This window comes from Mixophyes fleayi, chromosome 10 (genome assembly GCF_038048845.1).
Source record: "Mixophyes fleayi isolate aMixFle1 chromosome 10, aMixFle1.hap1, whole genome shotgun sequence".
Classification (NCBI taxonomy): Eukaryota; Metazoa; Chordata; class Amphibia; order Anura; family Limnodynastidae; genus Mixophyes; species Mixophyes fleayi.
In genome coordinates, this window is record NC_134411.1 from 99,920,829 (window position 1) to 99,940,475 (window position 19,647).

The 19,647-nt window shown below is 45.7% G+C and overlaps 1 protein-coding gene across 1 annotated transcript in view; it reads left to right on the forward strand.

Moving 5' to 3' along the window:
- Positions 1-19,647, forward strand: part of CDH16 (cadherin 16) — a 123,390-nt gene that overhangs the window by 62,678 nt on the left and 41,065 nt on the right. Inside the window, 3 exon segments of the mRNA XM_075189285.1 lie at positions 390-515; positions 1,378-1,528; positions 3,786-3,986. Coding sequence (XP_075045386.1) covers positions 390-515; positions 1,378-1,528; positions 3,786-3,986 — 478 coding nt within the window.

Here is a 19,647-nt window from a genome sequence, read left to right on the forward strand (position 1 = left end):
ATCCATCCACATATTGTTTACAGCACAGTGAAAACTGACAAGTTATTAAGGAGAGAGAAAAACTACAAGGATAGCCACTGCAGCTGTATCATGTTGAAACATCTACATTAAAAAACAAAAAAAAGGTATGTTCTGTGCAGCATATGACTCACTGTCAGGTCCCTCTGTAACGTACTTGTATTTAACACAAAGTTGCAGGTAAACAAGTATTCCTCATATCTTTGTGACGTTTTCTTCGATGGGATCACTTACAACTGGGTGGTACATCGGCAGATTTGCTTAGTACGTGCAGCCAGAAAGGTTAATCCGGTGAATGCATAATGTGTCGCCTGCTGATGGCGAAACGCAAATAGTATTGTTATTTACGCTGATGCATGATGTCTTCACAGGTGCTGTGGAATAGTACAGAGGTTCAGTATCGCTTGTCGGGAAACTTTGAAGGCGATCTGTTCACAATTGATGAGAATGGAAATATTTATCTGACAGAAGAACTGGATCGGGAGAGACAAACTGAGGTGGGCCAAATTCTATGTAAAATATGCAAAATTCAATGTAACATAGACGAGAGTGGTTTACAAACGAAGTGCACAGTGCAGTGTAGAGCACTGTAGGAGTCCAGGGGGTGAATGTATCAAGCTGCGAGTTTCCGGTGGGTTTGAAAAGTGGAGATGTTGCCTATAGCAACCAATCAGATTCTAGTTATCATTTATTTAGTACATTCTACAAAATAACAGGTAGAATCTGATTGGTTGCTATAGGCAACATCTACACTTTTCAAACGCGCCGGAATCTCGCAGCTTGATACATTTACCCCCCCAGAAATCCTGTTTGCTGCGATTTGGCTGAATATCAACTCAAAAGTCGTTAATTGAGGAGGAATTCGTGTCTTACTAGATTCAACCTGGGTAAGGATGCAAATCTGTGATTTACGTAATTGTGTGGAGCAGCATCAGGTCACTGAGACCTGGAGAATAAGGCTACGTACACACGGGCGCAATGCAGGTGTTCTTGCATTTTAAAATAGAAGTAAAGACTCATATTAAGCCAATGCATCCATGTATGAGTTTGATACAATGCGCTTGCGTCGAGATGAGCTTTCAAAGGCATTGATCAATATCCTCATCACTATTTATATATATATATATATATATATATATATATGTATATATATATATATATATATATATAGCGCCACCAAGTCCACAGCGCTGTACAGAGAATATTTGTCGTGTGTTGGACACAATGGAGGTAATTCCTGAAGCACTACTTTCATTATATGAATAAATATCCTTTTCCTTCAATTAATGTCATTATCATAATAGTAATTAGACACTTGATACTCGGTTTATACTGTATTTTTCACATGTTACCCTCCAGTACCAGATGACAGTGTCTGCTCTGAACAACGAGAACCTGCTGTACGCTGATCCCTTACAGATGACAGTGACTGTGGTCGATGAGAACGACAATGGGCCGGTCTTCTCTCTTGGTACATACAACGTGCAGATTACGGAGGCAGCGGAGACCGGTGAGTACAGAGGGGAACTGAGCTTAGTGCCAGAATCTGGCTTCACCACCATCTAGGTCAGGCCTGGCCAAGCTGTGGCTCTCCAGGCGTTGTGAGACTACAAGCCCCAGCATGCTTTGCCAGTGGTTAGCCAACTGACAACTGGCAGGGCATGCTGGGACTTGTAGTTTTGAAACACCAGAGGCACAGGTTGACCTCCCTGGTGTAGGCGATTTGAGGAACTGCAGTAATTCGCACCTCCCATGGATCTCACGCTGGGGCAGTCTAGACACTGACTCACCTCGGTGAGATAGGACAGTACTGCTAGACTTAATGTGGGGGTACAGACAGCTGTATCTTTTTTCTGCAGGGAATTTGCAAATAATTTAAATTGGGAAAAGTGGTGGAAATTTCAATTACATCAGTTTTATGCTACTTATTATTAGAGATGCTCAGGCTCGGTTCCCCGCGAACCGAACACACCCGAACTTAAGGGATCCGAGTACCGAGCCGGCTCGGTACTTTTGCGCGCCCTCGGAATCGAACACGAGGCAAAACGTCATTGTTACATCGTCGGATCTCAGGAGTTTTGAATTCCTTTTTAAGACCTAATATAATGGTGGGTGGGAGGGAGGGCGGACCTCCATTCTTTTCTGCCACTGCTGTGTACCAATGTGTCCTAGATGTGCTAGAAACTGCCGTTTGTTTGTGTCATTGCTCTGTCGCTTACCATCCAGCCAGGTCGCTGCTTTTTTTTATAAAGTATTCTTATTTTGAAGCGTCTACAAATAGTTTCACACATTGAATATGTCTTATCTTTGTTATATTCTACAAACAAACCAATTTCATGACTTTAGCATCACAAGTTTTTCCTAGCCAGCCTTTTCCCAAAGATGGCAGGACTTCGGTTTGGGAATTGTTATACACATATATTTCCCGTTATGGGAAAAATATAACTAATATAAATTTAAATGCACACTATTTCACGTAAAGCAACTTTGAAAAACTTTCTAAAATAGGATCTTCTTCATAATATATTTAAAATCTTGCAGAATATGTTTTGAAATAACATTAATAATGAATAATATTGAAATTATTTCATTATAACAATAAGCACTAATTTATTGACCAATTTATATTTTGTTATTAATAAAACACAATTGTCTAATCTTTGTCACCAACCATTGAAATATTGTGTTTACTACTAATTTGTACTACTCATCTTACCTGTGTCCAAAATGCATTGTAGGTCACATTTAGGCACCAGATAATATAACCATGGTGTAAATTATAATGATTTGTGACAGAGGCCATATAGCAAAGTCATTTATACCGTGTATAGAACGCTGAATAACCTTATAACCTGTCCCACAGGCATGTTATTCTTATAATACATAAAAGTTCCTGATGAAAGAGGATTTGATTACATCACTAATTACCAAGCACCTATACAGAATGATGACATCACTAAATACAATACAATTCAAACTTTATTTATATTATTTGGCACACATCGCAGAGGCAGCAATAGAATGCAAAGGAGGGTGGTGTTATCTGTATTTTAAAACCTAAATAACATAAAAGATTATACCTTAATGATCCTAAATAAATTATAATATTATATAATTGGTATCGCGTATTACTTCCCTATTTACTGCGTAGTGTTAAAGCTGAAACTACAATATTCCTTATTGTAGTTACAGGAACATTACAAGACGCCTGTGAGCTGTGTCTGTTGTCAGGACCGTGAATGAATTAAGCTGGGTACACACTGATGCAATTATCGTGCGGATCACACGATTCCCGACCGTTTGTTCAGATATTGCAAGAGCGCGTACGCTCCCATGTTTTATTGTACCAAAACACATTGTGTCTGTTAATTCGTTTTTTTAAACTTATTAAAAATCACGATTAGCGATGGAACGATGCCGGAGAAATATGGCAGTGTGTACGCACTCACAACCAGCAGCGTAGGCAGATATCTGTAGTGTGTACAGAGTCAGGATCTTTTCAGCAGATGGTTATGAGAGATGAAGATCACAGATCTGATGGTAAATGGTGTAGGTGTGTACACAGGAATCTGCTGAACATCGGAACTTTCAGTCGTTGTTAAAAGCGTTACAGAAATTGCATCTGAAGTAAGATTACATAGGTGTGTACCCAGTTTAACTTGTAATATTCCAGCTGGGGGGGTTACATGTTGTGTCCTGCAATAAAACCTTCAGAGAGCCACGTGGGGGTGACTGATATGTGATTATTAATAATATCTATTCTGCAGGTTCTCTCCTCATTGTTCTGAAAGCTGAAGATGCCGATGACCCGCAGACCCAGAACGCACAAATCATTTACAATATTATAAGTCAGGATCAGCTTTTCCATATCGGGAAGGACTCGGGGCACCTGACACTGATGAAGCCTGCGATTGCTAAGAGGTATATTCTTCAGGTCTCAGCTACGGACCTTGCTGGCTCACAAGGAGGTACGTGACATCTCATATGACTAATACACACTGACGTGTACAACTGTTGTGGCACAGTGCATTGTACTGGTTTGCAAACTCTTTCCTATTCCTCTCAAAAGCTACAATACAGGGAGTCCTCTTTGTTTTTATACTATTAGAATGTGTGCTGAATCTGCCTCTTTTCTCTGATTTGCATCTAATTCCTTTGGCATCAGGGAGATAGAGGAAGCAGATAAAACTATGTAATTAACAGAATAACTAGTTTCAGATAAATGGCACCACCCTTTGCAAATGTACTTGCCACCAAGATCTTGAGTCACGTCTGTGTTACAGATGTCATGCCTCCAGTTCTCAGTTAATTAGCGGGGGCAAACGCAGGATTTGTAGAGGAGTTTCCACACCACGCCACCAGTGGGCGTGACCAGCATGCATGGGGGCGTGGCTATAATATTAGACAGTGCTTGGCTGCTCTCCAACTCTTCTTATCCCCATAATATACACAGGCAATGCTGCATGCACTACTGTTAGGTGCACACAGCTCTCCCTTTTCAAGCAGAGCTGTGTGAAGCGAGGACAGGGTCCAGCCACCTCAATTATACAGTGCCCCAGGCTTGGAGGGGGATTTCCAGGCACTAGGAAACCCCCCTCGGTTTGCCTATGATTAGCCCCTCCGTTCATAGACTGTTTGTAACCCATTCAGGGCCTGATTAAAGGTTCAGGTGACATAAGCTAATAAACTCGTAGCGCCCCCTCTCCTTCACCACCAGCTAATACACCTGACAAATCCTGGCACCTTCTGCTGTCTGGCCAAGGTTTGTGGAGGGGCCATATAGCCCCCTGCATAGGGGCAGCAGGATTGCAGGGCTGGGAGGATAAACTTAGTGTGGCATCCGTATTGTGTGAAATCGCTTTGCGCTTGAGCCAGAACACATTTGCATGCAATTCTAGTCCGCACACAGATGACAGTTAAGAGTGCCTACAACTTCAGTGGTGCAACCGGGGTGAAAAGGGGTGGACGGACGTAGGCAATGTACAGGAAGGGCATTTCTCTGAAATGCTCCTGTTTTCAGACAAATCATTTGCACCAGATACAGAGCAGGTGTCAGTGCCGACTGATAGTAATGACTGTCACAGCATTGTCCTTTTATTAAAAACTACACGTGTGTGCAAGTAGATATCCTAGAACATGTGTATGCAAGGAAAATAGACTGTATAAACGCATTGTGTATACAGTGAACGTCCTGATTTATGTATCTCACATAAAAATTAGAGATGCTCAGGTTTGGTTCCTCGAGAACCGAACACACCCGAACTTAGGGGATCCGAGTACCGAGCCGGCCCTTGGATTTGAAAACGAGGCAAAACCTCACCGTTACATCGTCGAATCTCGGTGGTTTTGGATTCCTTTTTAAGATCCAACATAGCGAGGGGTAAGAGGGAGGGCGGACCCCCATTTTTCTTTTCTGCCACTGCTGTGTGCCAATGTGTCCTAGATGTGCTAGGATCTGCCGTGTGTTTGTGTCATTGCTCTGTCGCTTACCATCCAGCCAGGTCGCTGCAGTATTTGTCCGAAAGTGTATGAAAATAATATTGGGACCTGTTAAGTGGTCTAAATTCACTGCAAATGACTTGAAATTAGTGTTATTGAGGTTAATATTAATAACAATGATGTAGGAACAAAAAAGAGCAAAATTATATGATTTTAGCATATTTTAGGATTTTTTCCAAAACATCCAAAACCAAAACACACAAGGGCAGTTTTGCCAAAACCAAAACACGAATATATGTGTACGTACAAGTTACATGTATTCTTTTAACCGCAAGTTGCGTTTAGGTTACGTCTGAAGATGAGTCAGACCCTGTAACTTACAACATTGTTTCTGAGTTCTGTGGAAATACAAATTTCAGCTACGATTTTGTTATAAACAAAGATTGCACATGAGAAAACTGGGACACGTGTTTGTACCAACTTTGGGGGTCCAGTACTGCGGGGGCATAAGATAAACAATGTGTTTGGGGACACGTGAGCAGCACAATGGATTGTAATTGACACACAGCGTCTTTAAAGAGGATAAGGCTGACTAATGCAGGCTCGTTATGGAAATGTATTTACAAGTCAGCTCTGCATCGATGTGCGGCCTCTTCAGTCCATGTTATTGACTGGTTCATTATGAGATTCCCCAATTAAGCTTCACTCTGTTCTCCAAGACTCACGTGTCTGTCTGCAGTTACCGCACAGCGTCCCACAGCATCACGACCACCTTCCCTCTGCCATCTGCCGCTGAAGAACACCCGTCTGTTATTAACCAAAGGACCCGTCAGGACCAGTTCACAAATCTGCTCAAGAAATATGACAGCTCGAGTTTATTTAGAAATTAAAGGAGATTTTACCTGCACACTATGAGGCCTAATTACATGGAAGTAATAGTTGGTTTCTCAGGACAATATTTGTACACATACATGCTTGAAGTTTTCTGATATTTATTGAAACGAGTGTTTTACACCTTGCGCCAACTTTAATTTATTGTCTTGTATGTGTCTGTCTGCAGCAGCTACTAAAACATGGCTGTATATTCATGGCTGGTGTCCGTGTTTTTTAAACCTAGAAACATAGAATTTGACGATAGATAAGAACCGCTTGGCCCATCTAGTCTATCCCAAGCATGTTTAATTGCTCTACTGTATTATCCTCTACCACCTCTGATGGGAGGCTATTCCACTTATCCACTACCCTTTCTGTGAAGTAGCTTTTCCTCACATTTCCTCTGAACCTCCTTTCCCCCAGTGTCAGTACATGTCCTCGTGTTCTAATACTTCTCTTCCCCCCAGTGTCAGTACATGTCCTCGTGTTCTAATACTTCTCTTCCCCCCAGTGTCAGTACATGTCCTCGTGTTCTAATACTTCTCTTCCCCCCAGTGTCAGTACATGTCCTTGTGTTCTAATACTTCTCTTCCCCCCCCCCCCAGTGTCAGTGCATGTCCTCGTGTTCTAATACTTCTCTTCCCCCGAGTGTCAGTACATGTCCTCGTGTTCTAATACTTCTCTTCCCCCCAGTGTCAGTACATGTCCTCGTGTTCTAATACTTCTCTTCCCCCCCCCCCAGTGTCAGTGCATGTCCTCGTGTTCTAATACTTCTCTTCCCCCCAGTGTCAGTGCATGTCCTCGTGTTCTAATACTTCTCTTCCCCCCAGTGTCAGTACATGTCCTCGTGTTCTAATACTTCTCTTCCCCCCAGTGTCCGTACATGTCCTCGTGTTCTAATACTTCTCTTTCCCCCAGTGTCAGTACATGTCCTTGTGTTCTAATACTTCTCTTCCCCCCCAGTGTCAGTGCATGTCCTCGTGTTCTAATACTTCTCTTCCCCCCAGTGTCAGTACATGTCCTCGTGTTCTAATACTTCTCTCCCCCCCCAGTGTCAGTACATGTCCTCGTGTTCTAATACTTCTCTCCCCCCCCCCAGTGTCAGTACATGTCCTCGTGTTCTAATACTTCTCTTCCCCCAGTGTCAGTACATGTCCTCGTGTTCTAATACTTCTCTTCCCCCCAGTGTCAGTACATGTCCTCGTGTTCTAATACTTCTCTTCCCGCCCAGTGTCAGTGCATGTCCTCGTGTTCTAATACTTCTCTTCCCCCCAGTGTCAGTACATGTCCTCGTGTTCTAATACTTCTCTCCCCCCCAGTGTCAGTACATGTCCTCGTGTTCTAATACTTCTCTTCCCCCCAGTGTCAGTACATGTCCTCGTGTTCTAATACTTCTTTTCCCCCCAGTGTCAGTACATGTCCTCGTGTTCTAATACTTCTCTCCCCCCCAGTGTCAGTACATGTCCTCGTGTTCTAATACTTCTCTTCCCCCCAGTGTCAGTACATGTCCTCGTGTTCTAATACTTCTCTTCCCCCCAGTGTCAGTACATGTCCTCATGTTCTAATACTTCTCTTTCCCCCAGTGTCCGTACATGTCCTCGTGTTCTAATACTTCTCTTCCCCCCAGTGTCAGTACATGTCCTCGTGTTCTAATACTTCTCTTTCCCCCAGTGTCAGTACCTGTCCTCGTGTTCTAATACTTCTCTTCCCCCCCAGTGTCAGTGCATGTCCTCGTGTTCTAATACTTCTCTTCCCCCCAGCGTCAGTACATATCCTTGTGTTCTAATACTTCTCTCCCCCCCAGTGTCAGTACATGTCCTTGTGTTCTAATACTTCTCTCCCCCCCCAGTGTCAGTACATGTCCTCGTGTTCTAATACTTCTCTTCCCCCCAGTGTCAGTACATGTCCTTGTGTTCTAATACTTCTCTTCCCCCCAGTGTCAGTACATGTCCTTGTGTTCTAATACTTCTCTTCCCCCCAGTGTCAGTACATGTCCTCGTGTTCTAATACTTCTCTTCCCCCCAGTGTCAGGCCATGTCCTCGTGTTCTAATACTTCTCTTCCCCCCAGTGTCAGTACATATCCTCGTGTTCTAATACTTCTCTTCCCCCCAGTGTCAGTACATGTCCTCTTGTTCTAATACTTCTCTTTCCCCCAGTGTCAGGACATGTCCTCGTGTTCTAATACTTCTCTTCCCCCCAGTGTCAGTACATGTCCTCGTGTTCTAATACATCTCTTCCCCCCAGTGTCAGTACATGTCCTCGTGTTCTAATACTTCTCTTCCCCCCAGTGTCAGTACATGTCCTCGTGTTCTAATACTTCTCTTCCCCCCAGTGTCAGTACATGTCCTCGTGTTCTAATACTTCTCTTCCCCCCAGTGTCAGTACATGTCCTCGTGTTCTAATACTTCTCTTCCCCCCAGTGTCAGTACATGTCCTTGTGTTCTAATACTACTCTCCCCCCCAGTGTCAGTACATGTCCTCGTGTTCTAATACTTCTCTTCCCCCCAGTGTCAGTACATGTCCTCGTGTTCTAATACTTCTCTTCCCCCCAGTGTCAGTACATGTCCTCGTGTTCTAATACTTCTCTTCCCCCCAGTGTCCGTACATGTCCTCGTGTTCTAATACTTCTCTTCCCCCCAGTGTCAGTACATGTCCTCGTGTTCTAATACTTCTCTTTCCCCCAGTGTCAGTACCTGTCCTCGTGTTCTAATACTTCTCTTCCCCCCCAGTGTCAGTGCATGTCCTCGTGTTCTAATACTTCTCTTCCCCCCAGTGTCAGTACATGTCCTCGTGTTCTAATACTTCTCTCCCCCCCAGTGTCAGTACATGTCCTCGTGTTCTAATACTTCTCTCCCCCCCCAGTGTCAGTACATGTCCTCGTGTTCTAATACTTCTCTTCCCCCCAGTGTCAGTACATGTCCTCGTGTTCTAATACTTCTCTTCCCCCCAGTGTCCGTACATGTCCTCGTGTTCTAATACTTCTCTTTCCCCCAGTGTCAGTACATGTCCTCGTGTTCTAATACTTCTCTCCCCCCAGTGTCAGTACATGTCCTCGTGTTCTAATACTTCTCTCCCCCCCCAGTGTCAGTACATGTCCTCGTGTTCTAATACTTCTCTTCCCCCCAGTGTCAGTACATGTCCTCGTGTTCTAATACTTCTCTTCCCCCCAGTGTCAGTACATGTCCTCGTGTTCTAATACTTCTCTTCCCCCCAGTGTCAGTACATGTCCTCGTGTTCTAATACTTCTCTCCCCCCCAGTGTCAGTACATGTCCTCGTGTTCTAATACTTCTCTTCCCCCCAGTGTCAGTACATGTCCTCGTATTCTAATACTTCTCTTCCCCCCAGTGTCAGTACATGTCCTCGTGTTCTAATACTTCTCTTCCCCCCAGTGTCCGTACTGTCACGGGCACTAGGAGTCTTTACCCAGGGATCACCAGATGGTAGGCTTACCAGAGCAATGTAGATGGTAATAGGGTACTCTGGTAGCTGGGTGATCACGGAACATGAAATGATGGCCGATGAGATGCTCAGGAAAGTCTATGACTAGCAACACTGGTAATAATGAGGTAATGAAACACAAGGAACTGTATGGACAAGGACACGTGAAGGTAGTCAGTGGTCTGCGATAGCAAGTTGTACCACTGCTATAGTGAGGAGGAATGTCCAACAGAAACAAGGAGGTGATGAGAGTCAGCGGTCTGCGGGTAGCAAGTTGTACCGCTGTCTGAGTGAAGGAATGGAATCCAGGTGGAGGTATCCAGGTAGTCAGTGGTCTGCGGTAGCAAGTTGTACCACTGCTATGTGAGAGGATAATGGAACAGGTGATACCGGAAACAGGGATCAGTGGTCTGACATCAGCAAGTTGTACCACTGAATATATATGTGAGGAGGTGCACGGGGGAAGACTGCAACATAGGATATACACAGGCACCTTATACACGATCCACAGTAATATGCACAATATAGATATATATATATATAAATGACTGATCAGGTCTGCAATCTAGAAAGTCTCTTGAAGTAGTCCAGCACAATGATAACACAGTCAATGATGGCAATAGACTCAGCGGATAGCAGACTCCAGAGAGAACCAAACACAGTCCAGCAAGATATGCAATACACAGCACAGTCAATGAGAAGTATGCATACCGTGGTTCAGCAGTAGCAGTCAGATGGGATTGCAGCGGTACCTGAGCGGCTGGAGGCCGACTGGATAGGAAGTCCCTGGATAGGTGAAGCAGCGGTCTAGCAGGTGCAGCGCACAGGTGAGTAGACCAACAGGGACACGAATCCACAGGAGTCAGCAACACGTGGAACTGGACTCATAGGGGACCCAGGAGAATGGAGATGATCCAGCAGAGGGTAGTAGATGAGATACAAATCCAATGCTGACAGGAGGGTAGAGGCCAGTGGAACACGTGAAGGCGTGGAGAGTGGATCAGCAGGAGATGGACGATAGCGTTGACCACCGCAGCAGGACTCAGCGGCACACGGAGGTAACCAGTAGCAACCACAGGAACCAACAGCGATGGGAAACAGGAGTGCAGCGCAGGGCAGGAGCTGTTGATCACGAAGTGTAGCAGATGGTAATGAAAGCGGCAGTCTCGAGGAAGTCACAGCAACGATGAGATGAGACTATAGTGCACGGAGGCAGCGGATAGTAATCAGCTGGCAGTCACGATGTTGAACACAGGCGAGTTGCAAGCAGGAGACTGTAGTGCACAGAGGCAGCGGATAGTAGTCAGCTGGCAGTCACGATGTTGAACACAGGCGAGTTGCAAGCAGGAGACTGTAGTGCACAGAGGCAGCGGATAGTAGTCAGCTGGCAGTCACGATGTTAAACACAGGCGAGTTGCAAGCAGGAGACTGTAGTGCACAGAGGCAGCGGATAGTAGTCAGCAAACAGACTTGATGAGAAGCAGGTGAGTGAGGTAAAAGCTGGAGTGCACGGAGGCAACGGATAGCGATGAGCAAACAGTCACATAGATATAAAATAACGTTGAAGTGGTATAGAAGACTGTAGTGCACGGAGGCAGCGGATAGGAATCAGCAAACAGTCATGATGATACAGTTGATGGTAGAAGTGGTATGGGACCACAGTAGTAGAAGTGGTTTGGAAACCACAGGAATCAGCAGCGCTGAATACACGAGTAATACAGGAACACCTTCAGAGACTCATGAGGAATGAGACTCCAAGATCAGGCAACGTGGTGGTGACCACAGGTGCTTAATATAGGGAGGTTGCCTGATCTGCCAATTAAGTTAAAGGGGTATACACTGAAGTATAGAAAAGGGCTGCGCATGCGCAGACCCTCAGGATGGTGGACGACCACGGTTCCTAAATGTCCGGGAAGAGGCACTCACGGTCCGGTGAGTGACAGTACCCCCCCTTTTAAAGGTGGGCACAGAACGCCTGGAACCGGGCTTGTCCGGATTTTTGGAGTAAAACTTCTTCAAAAGGGCAGGAGCATTAAGATCTTCAGCTTTGATCCAAGAGCGCTCCTCAGGACCAAAGCCCTTCCAATGAACGAGGAAGTGGAGGACTCCTCGCGAAATTTTTGCATCTAGTACCTCGGTAATCTCAAAATCCTCCTCCTGATGAACTTGAACTGGCTGCGGAGCTGAGGGAGGAGTTGAAAAACGGTTGATAATAAGAGGTTTGAGCAAAGATACATGGAAGGCATTAGAAATCCGAAGACTCTTAGGAAGAAGGAGTTTCACACATACTGGATTAATTACTTGAATGATCCTATATGGACCAATAAAACGAGGGGCGAATTTCATGGATGGAACCTTCAAACGAATATTTTTTGTGGATAACCAGACACGATCTCCAATTTTTAGTGGTGGAATAGCCCGCCTCTTCTTATCAGCGAAAGATTTATATTTGACAGATGTCTTCTTTAAACAGGTTCTGACCTGAGACCAGATATTTTTAAAGGTCTGACAAACAGTTTCCACCGCAGGAACTTGGGTGGGCGGGAGGGCAGGAAATTCCGGAAAAGACGGATGGTGACCGTAGACCACAAAGAATGGAGTTTTGGATGATGACTCATGGTACATGTTGTTATGGGCGAACTCAGCCCAAGGGAGTAACTCTACCCAGTTGTCTTGATTGGCTGATGAAAATATCCTTATAAAAGTCTCAAGATCTTGATTGACACGTTCGGTTTGTCCATTGGATTGTGGATGGTAAGAAGATGAGAGTGCTAATCGTATGCCCAAGGTTTTACAAAGGGCTCGCCAGAATCTGGACACGAATTGTACTCCTCTATCAGACACAATCTCAGATGGACATCCATGGATACGGAAGATCTCTTTAATGAAATGTTCAGCCAGGATAGACGAGGAAGGCAAACCAGACAGAGGGATGAAATGAGCCATCTTCGAAAATCTGTCCACTACCACCCAAATAGTGTTATGGTTCTTACTAGGTGGTAAGTCAGTAACGAAATCCATACTAATATGGGTCCATGGTTTGGACGGAATGGGTAGTGGTCGCAGCAACCCTGCTGGGGTTCTGCGGGAGGATTTGAATTGCGAACATAATTCACAGGAAGCAATGAACTCTTTGACGTCTCTCCTCATTGAAGGCCACCAGTAACTTCGAGAGAGGATCTCAAAAGTCTTGTGTTCACCGGCGTGTCCAGAAAAACGGGAGGCATGGAACCACGAAAGGATTTTCCTCCTTAGAGTAGGAGGCACGAGGGTCTTCCCAAATGGTAGCGTTTTGGTGGATGAAGCAGCCAGTGAGATACATTTGGGGTCTAGAATGGTATGGTTGGAAACCTCTTCTATATCAGAGGACGTAACAAAGGCTCTAGATAAGGCATCAGCTTTTTTGTTCTTGGCAGCTGGTTTGAAGGTAATTATTAATTCAAAACGGGAAAAGAAAAGAGACCATCTTGCTTGACGAGGGTTCAAGCATTGGGCAGACTGGAGATATGACAAGTTCTTATGATCCGTGAAGATCGTCACCGGATGGCGAGCTCCCTCCAACAAGTATCTCCATTCCTCTAATGCGGCTTTGATAGCCAGTAATTCCTTGTCTCCGATGGTATAATTCTTCTCTGCGGGTAGGAGACCCCGAGAATAGAAGGCACAAGGGTGGAATTTTTGCTGTTCCGAGCGTTGGGAGAGAATAGCTCCTAAGCCCACATTAGAGGCATCTACTTCTAGGAAAAAGGGGAGTGTCACATCAGGCTGACGAAGGATTGGAGCCGAAGAGAAGGACTCTTTTAATGTTTGAAAGGCTTGAATAGCCTCAGTAGACCATTGCTTAGAATTAGCCCCTTTTCGAGTCAGGGCCACAATAGGAGATGCAATGGAAGAAAAGTCTTGAATGAAGCGTCTATAGTAATTGGCAAAACCTAAAAAACGCTGGATGGCACGAAGAGTAGTTGGCTGGGGCCAATGTAGTACAGCATTTACTTTGTCAGGATCCATCTTCAGACCAACTCCGGAAACAATATACCCCAAGAATGGAATCTGGGGTAATTCGAATGAACATTTTTCTAATTTACAGAACAATGAATTTTTCCGTAGCCTGGAGAGGACTTCTGCCACATGTTGGTGGTGAGAAGGCAGGTCCTGTGAAAAAATCAATATGTCGTCCAGGTAGACGACGACACATACATATAATAAGTCCCGAAAAATCTCATTGATGAAGCCCTGAAAAACAGCGGGGGCATTACATAGCCCGAAAGGCATTACCAGATATTCGTAATGCCCGTCTCTGGTGTTAAACGCCGTCTTCCATTCGTCACCGGAACGGATTCTGATTAAATTGTAGGCACCACGAAGATCCAACTTAGTAAAAATACGGGCTCCCTTGATGCGGTCAAATAGCTCAGTGATCAACGGAATGGGATACCGATTCTTGATAGTAATGGCATTGAGTCCACGAAAATCTATACAAGGGCGTAATGATCCATCCTTCTTTTTGACAAAGAAGAACCCAGCTCCAGCGGGCGAGGTGGAAGGTCGAATGAACCCACGCTGGAGGTTCTCCCGTATATATTCAGATGTAGCTTGAGTTTCAGGTAACGAGAGTGGATAGACCCGGCCCCTGGGAGGAGTCTTGCCAGGAAGAAGATCAATCGGACAATCCCAAGAACGATGAGGAGGAAGACGTTCAGACTGAGCTTTATCAAAAACATCGGTAAATGAAGCATATTGAGGAGGGAGTCCCGGTGAAATAGCTGAGATGGAAGCTTGCTGTACCTTGAGAGGAATGACTTGGGAAAGGCAATGATGGTGACATTCAGGCCCCCAAGACGTGACTTGAGGGGTGCGCCAGTCAATCTGGGGAGAGTGACACTGAAGCCATGGAAGGCCTAGGACAATCGGACTTGTCGTAACAGGAAGAATTAAAAACGATATCTCTTCATGATGCAGAGCACCAATCTGAAGGGTTACTGGAGACGTACTCTGGGTGATGAGACCGTTGATGAGACGTGATCCATCGATAGCCGTCACAGTAATGGGAGTTTTTAAGGTAATCATTGGTAGAGACCATTGATTAACTAACGATTTGGAAATAAAATTTCCTGCTGCTCCGGAATCAATCAATGCCTGTGACTCAAAGGTTTTGGTAGCAAAGGAAATAGTCACATCAAAAGCGCAGACTTTAGATTTCATAGACGATGGAGAGGACTCCAGGGACCCTAACTTCACCTCTCCAGAACTAGTTAGGGCCTGGCATTTCCCGATCTCTTAGGGCAGGAGCTGAGGACATGAGTGGAATCAGCACAATAGATACAGAGTCTATTCTTTACTCTTCGTTTCCTCTCCTCAGAAGATAACTTGGAACGTCCTATCTCCATGGGAATCACAGCGGGTGACACTGGACGAAATTGAGGGTTAGAGCGAAAAGGTGCTTTAGCAGAAGTCGTTTTCTCAGCCTCTCTTTCACGAAATCTCATATCAACACGATGGCATAGAGAGATCAAATCTTCAAGTGACGAAGGAAGCTCTTGGGTAGTCAGTGCATCTTTAATTTTATCGGAAAGCCCCTGCCAGAAGGCGGCAACTAGGGCTTCAGTGTTCCACTGAAGTTCAGAGGCTAAGATCCTAAATTGAATGACGTACTGGCCTACAGTGTGAGATCCTTGTCGCAGACGGAGGATGCTGGAAGCAGCGGAGGTCACACGACCTGGTTCATCGAACACACTTCGGAATGTAGAAATGAATTTGGCACTATCTTGTAATATTGGATCGTTCCTCTCCCACAGAGGGGAGGCCCAAGCCAGGGCTTGTCCTGAAAACAAAGAGATAAGATAGGCCACTCTGGAACGATGGGTAGAAAAATTTTGAGGTTGGAGCTCAAAATGGACTGAACATTGGTTAAGGAAACCCCTACAAGTTTTGGGGTCTCCATCGTACTTTGACGGAGTAGGCAGGTGAAGCGTGGAAGCTATAGACACCTGGGATGGCAATGGGGAAACGGAGGAAAGCACAGGAGCTTCAGTAGTGGCTGTCACAGTCTGTCCAGATGTTCCTTGGGAGGTTAATGACTGATAACACTGAAGTAACAGCTGTTGGCGGGCATCCTGTTGCTCCACACGGCTAACCAGATGTTGCAGCATCTCTTTGGCGGTAGGTTCCACATCTGGGTCTGTCATGGCCTGATCTTACTGTCACGGGCACTAGGAGTCTTTACCCAGGGATCACCAGATGGTAGGCTTACCAGAGCAATGTAGATGGTAATAGGGTACTCTGGTAGCTGGGTGATCACGGAACATGAAATGATGGCCGATGAGATGCTCAGGAAAGTCTATGACTAGCAACACTGGTAATAATGAGGTAATGAAACACAAGGAACTGTATGGACAAGGACACGTGAAGGTAGTCAGTGGTCTGCGATAGCAAGTTGTACCACTGCTATAGTGAGGAGGAATGTCCAACAGAAACAAGGAGGTGATGAGAGTCAGCGGTCTGCGGGTAGCAAGTTGTACCGCTGTCTGAGTGAAGGAATGGAATCCAGGTGGAGGTATCCAGGTAGTCAGTGGTCTGCGGTAGCAAGTTGTACCACTGCTATGTGAGAGGATAATGGAACAGGTGATACCGGAAACAGGGATCAGTGGTCTGACATCAGCAAGTTGTACCACTGAATATATATGTGAGGAGGTGCACGGGGGAAGACTGCAACATAGGATATACACAGGCACCTTATACACGATCCACAGTAATATGCACAATATAGATATATATATATATAAATGACTGATCAGGTCTGCAATCTAGAAAGTCTCTTGAAGTAGTCCAGCACAATGATAACACAGTCAATGATGGCAATAGACTCAGCGGATAGCAGACTCCAGAGAGAACCAAACACAGTCCAGCAAGATATGCAATACACAGCACAGTCAATGAGAAGTATGCATACCGTGGTTCAGCAGTAGCAGTCAGATGGGATTGCAGCGGTACCTGAGCGGCTGGAGGCCGACTGGATAGGAAGTCCCTGGATAGGTGAAGCAGCGGTCTAGCAGGTGCAGCGCACAGGTGAGTAGACCAACAGGGACACGAATCCACAGGAGTCAGCAACACGTGGAACTGGACTCATAGGGGACCCAGGAGAATGGAGATGATCCAGCAGAGGGTAGTAGATGAGATACAAATCCAATGCTGACAGGAGGGTAGAGACCAGTGGAACACGTGAAGGCGTGGAGAGTGGATCAGCAGGAGATGGACGATAGCGTTGACCACCGCAGCAGGACTCAGCGGCACACGGAGGTAACCAGTAGCAACCACAGGAACCAACAGCGATGGGAAACAGGAGTGCAGCGCAGGGCAGGAGCTGTTGATCACGAAGTGTAGCAGATGGTAATGAAAGCGGCAGTCTCGAGGAAGTCACAGCAACGATGAGATGAGACTATAGTGCACGGAGGCAGCGGATAGTAATCAGCTGGCAGTCACGATGTTGAACACAGGCGAGTTGCAAGCAGGAGACTGTAGTCCACAGAGGCAGCGGATAGTAGTCAGCTGGCAGTCACGATGTTGAACACAGGCGAGTTGCAAGCAGGAGACTGTAGTGCACAGAGGCAGCGGATAGTAGTCAGCTGGCAGTCACGATGTTAAACACAGGCGAGTTGCAAGCAGGAGACTGTAGTGCACAGAGGCAGCGGATAGTAGTCAGCAAACAGACTTGATGAGAAGCAGGTGAGTGAGGTAAAAGCTGGAGTGCACGGAGGCAACGGATAGCGATGAGCAAACAGTCACATAGATATAAAATAACGTTGAAGTGGTATAGAAGACTGTAGTGCACGGAGGCAGCGGATAGGAATCAGCAAACAGTCATGATGATACAGTTGATGGTAGAAGTGGTATGGGACCACAGTAGTAGAAGTGGTTTGGAAACCACAGGAATCAGCAGCGCTGAATACACGAGTAATACAGGAACACCTTCAGAGACTCATGAGGAATGAGACTCCAAGATCAGGCAACGTGGTGGTGACCACAGGTGCTTAATATAGGGAGGTTGCCTGATCTGCCAATTAAGTTAAAGGGGTATACACTGAAGTATAGAAAAGGGCTGCGCATGCGCAGACCCTCAGGATGGTGGACGACCACGGTTCCTAAATGTCCGGGAAGAGGCACTCACGGTCCGGTGAGTGACACGTACATGTCCTCGTGTTCTAATACTTCTCTTCCCCCCAGTGTCAGTACATGTCCTCGTGTTCTAATACTTCTCTTTCCCCCAGTGTCAGTACCTGTCCTCGTGTTCTAATACTTCTCTTCCCCCCCAGTGTCAGTGCCTGTCTTCGTGTTCTAATACTTCTTTTCCCCCCCAGTGTCAGTGCCTGTCCTCGTGTTCTAATACTTCTCTTCTCCCCAGTGTCAGTACATGTCCTCGTGTTCTAATACTTCTCTCCCCCCCCAGTGTCAGTACATGTCCTCGTGTTCTAATACTTCTCTCCCCCCCCAGTGTCAGTACATGTCCTCGTGTTCTAATACTTCTCTTTCCCCCAGTGTCAGTACATGTCCTCGTGTTCTAATACTTCTCTCCCCCCCAGTGTCAGTACATGTCCTCGTGTTCTAATACTTCTCTTCCCCCCAGTGTCAGTACATGTCCTTGTGTTCTAATACTTCTCTTCCCCCCAGTGTCAGTACATGTCCTCGTGTTCTAATACTTCTCTTCCCCCCAGTGTCAGTACATGTCCTCGTGTTCTAATACTTCTCTTCCCCCCAGTGTCAGTACATGTCCTCGTGTTCTAATACTTCTCTTCCCCCCAGTGTCAGTACATGTCCTCGTGTTCTAATACTTCTCTTCCCCCCAGTGTCAGTACATGTCCTCGTGTTCTAATACTTCTCTTCCCCCCAGTGTCAGTACATGTCCTCGTGTTCTAATACTTCTCTTCCCCCCAGTGTCAGTGCATCTCCTCATGTTCTAATACTTCTCTTCCCCCCAGTGTCAGTACATGTCCTCGTGTTCTAATACTTCTCTTCCCCCCAGTGTCAGTACATGTCCTCGTGTTCTAATACTTCTCTTCCCCCCAGTGTCAGTACATGTCCTCGTGTTCTAATGCTTCTCTTCTCCCCAGTGTCAGTACATGTCCTCGTGTTTTAATACTTCTCTTCCCCCCAGTGTCAGTACATGTCCTCGTGTTCTAATACTTCTCTTCCCCCCAGTGTCAGTACATGTCCTCGTGTTCTAATACTTCTCTTCCCCCCAGTGTCAGTAATGTCCTCGTGTTCTAATACTTCTCTTCCCCCCAGTGTCAGTACATGTCCTCGTGTTCTAATACTTCTCTTCCCCCCAGTGTCAGTACATGTCCTCGTGTTCTAATGCTTCTCTTCCCCCCAGTGTCAGTACATGTCCTCGTGTTCTAATACTTCTCTTCCCCCAAGTGTCAGTACATGTCCTCGTGTCCTAATACTTCTCTTCCCCCCAGTGTCAGTACATGTCCTCGTGTTCTAAAACTTCTCTTCCCTCCAGTGTCAGTACATGTCCTCGTGTTCTAATACTTCTCTTCCACCCAGTGTCAGTACATGTCCTCGTGTTCTAATACTTCTCTTCCCCCCAGTGTCAGTGCATGTCCTCGTGTTCTAATACTTCTTTTCCCCCCAGTGTCAGTACATGTCCTCGTGTTCTAATACTTCTCTTCCCTCCAGTGTCAGTACATGTCCTTGTGTTCTAATACTTCTCTTCCCCCCAGTGTCAGTACATGTCCTCATGTTCTAATACTTCTCTTCCCCCCAGTGTCAGTACATGTCCTTGTGTTCTAATACTTCTCTTCCCTCCAGTGTCAGTACATGTCCTTGTGTTCTAATACTTCTCTTCCCCCCAGTGTCAGTACATGTCCTCGTGTTCTAA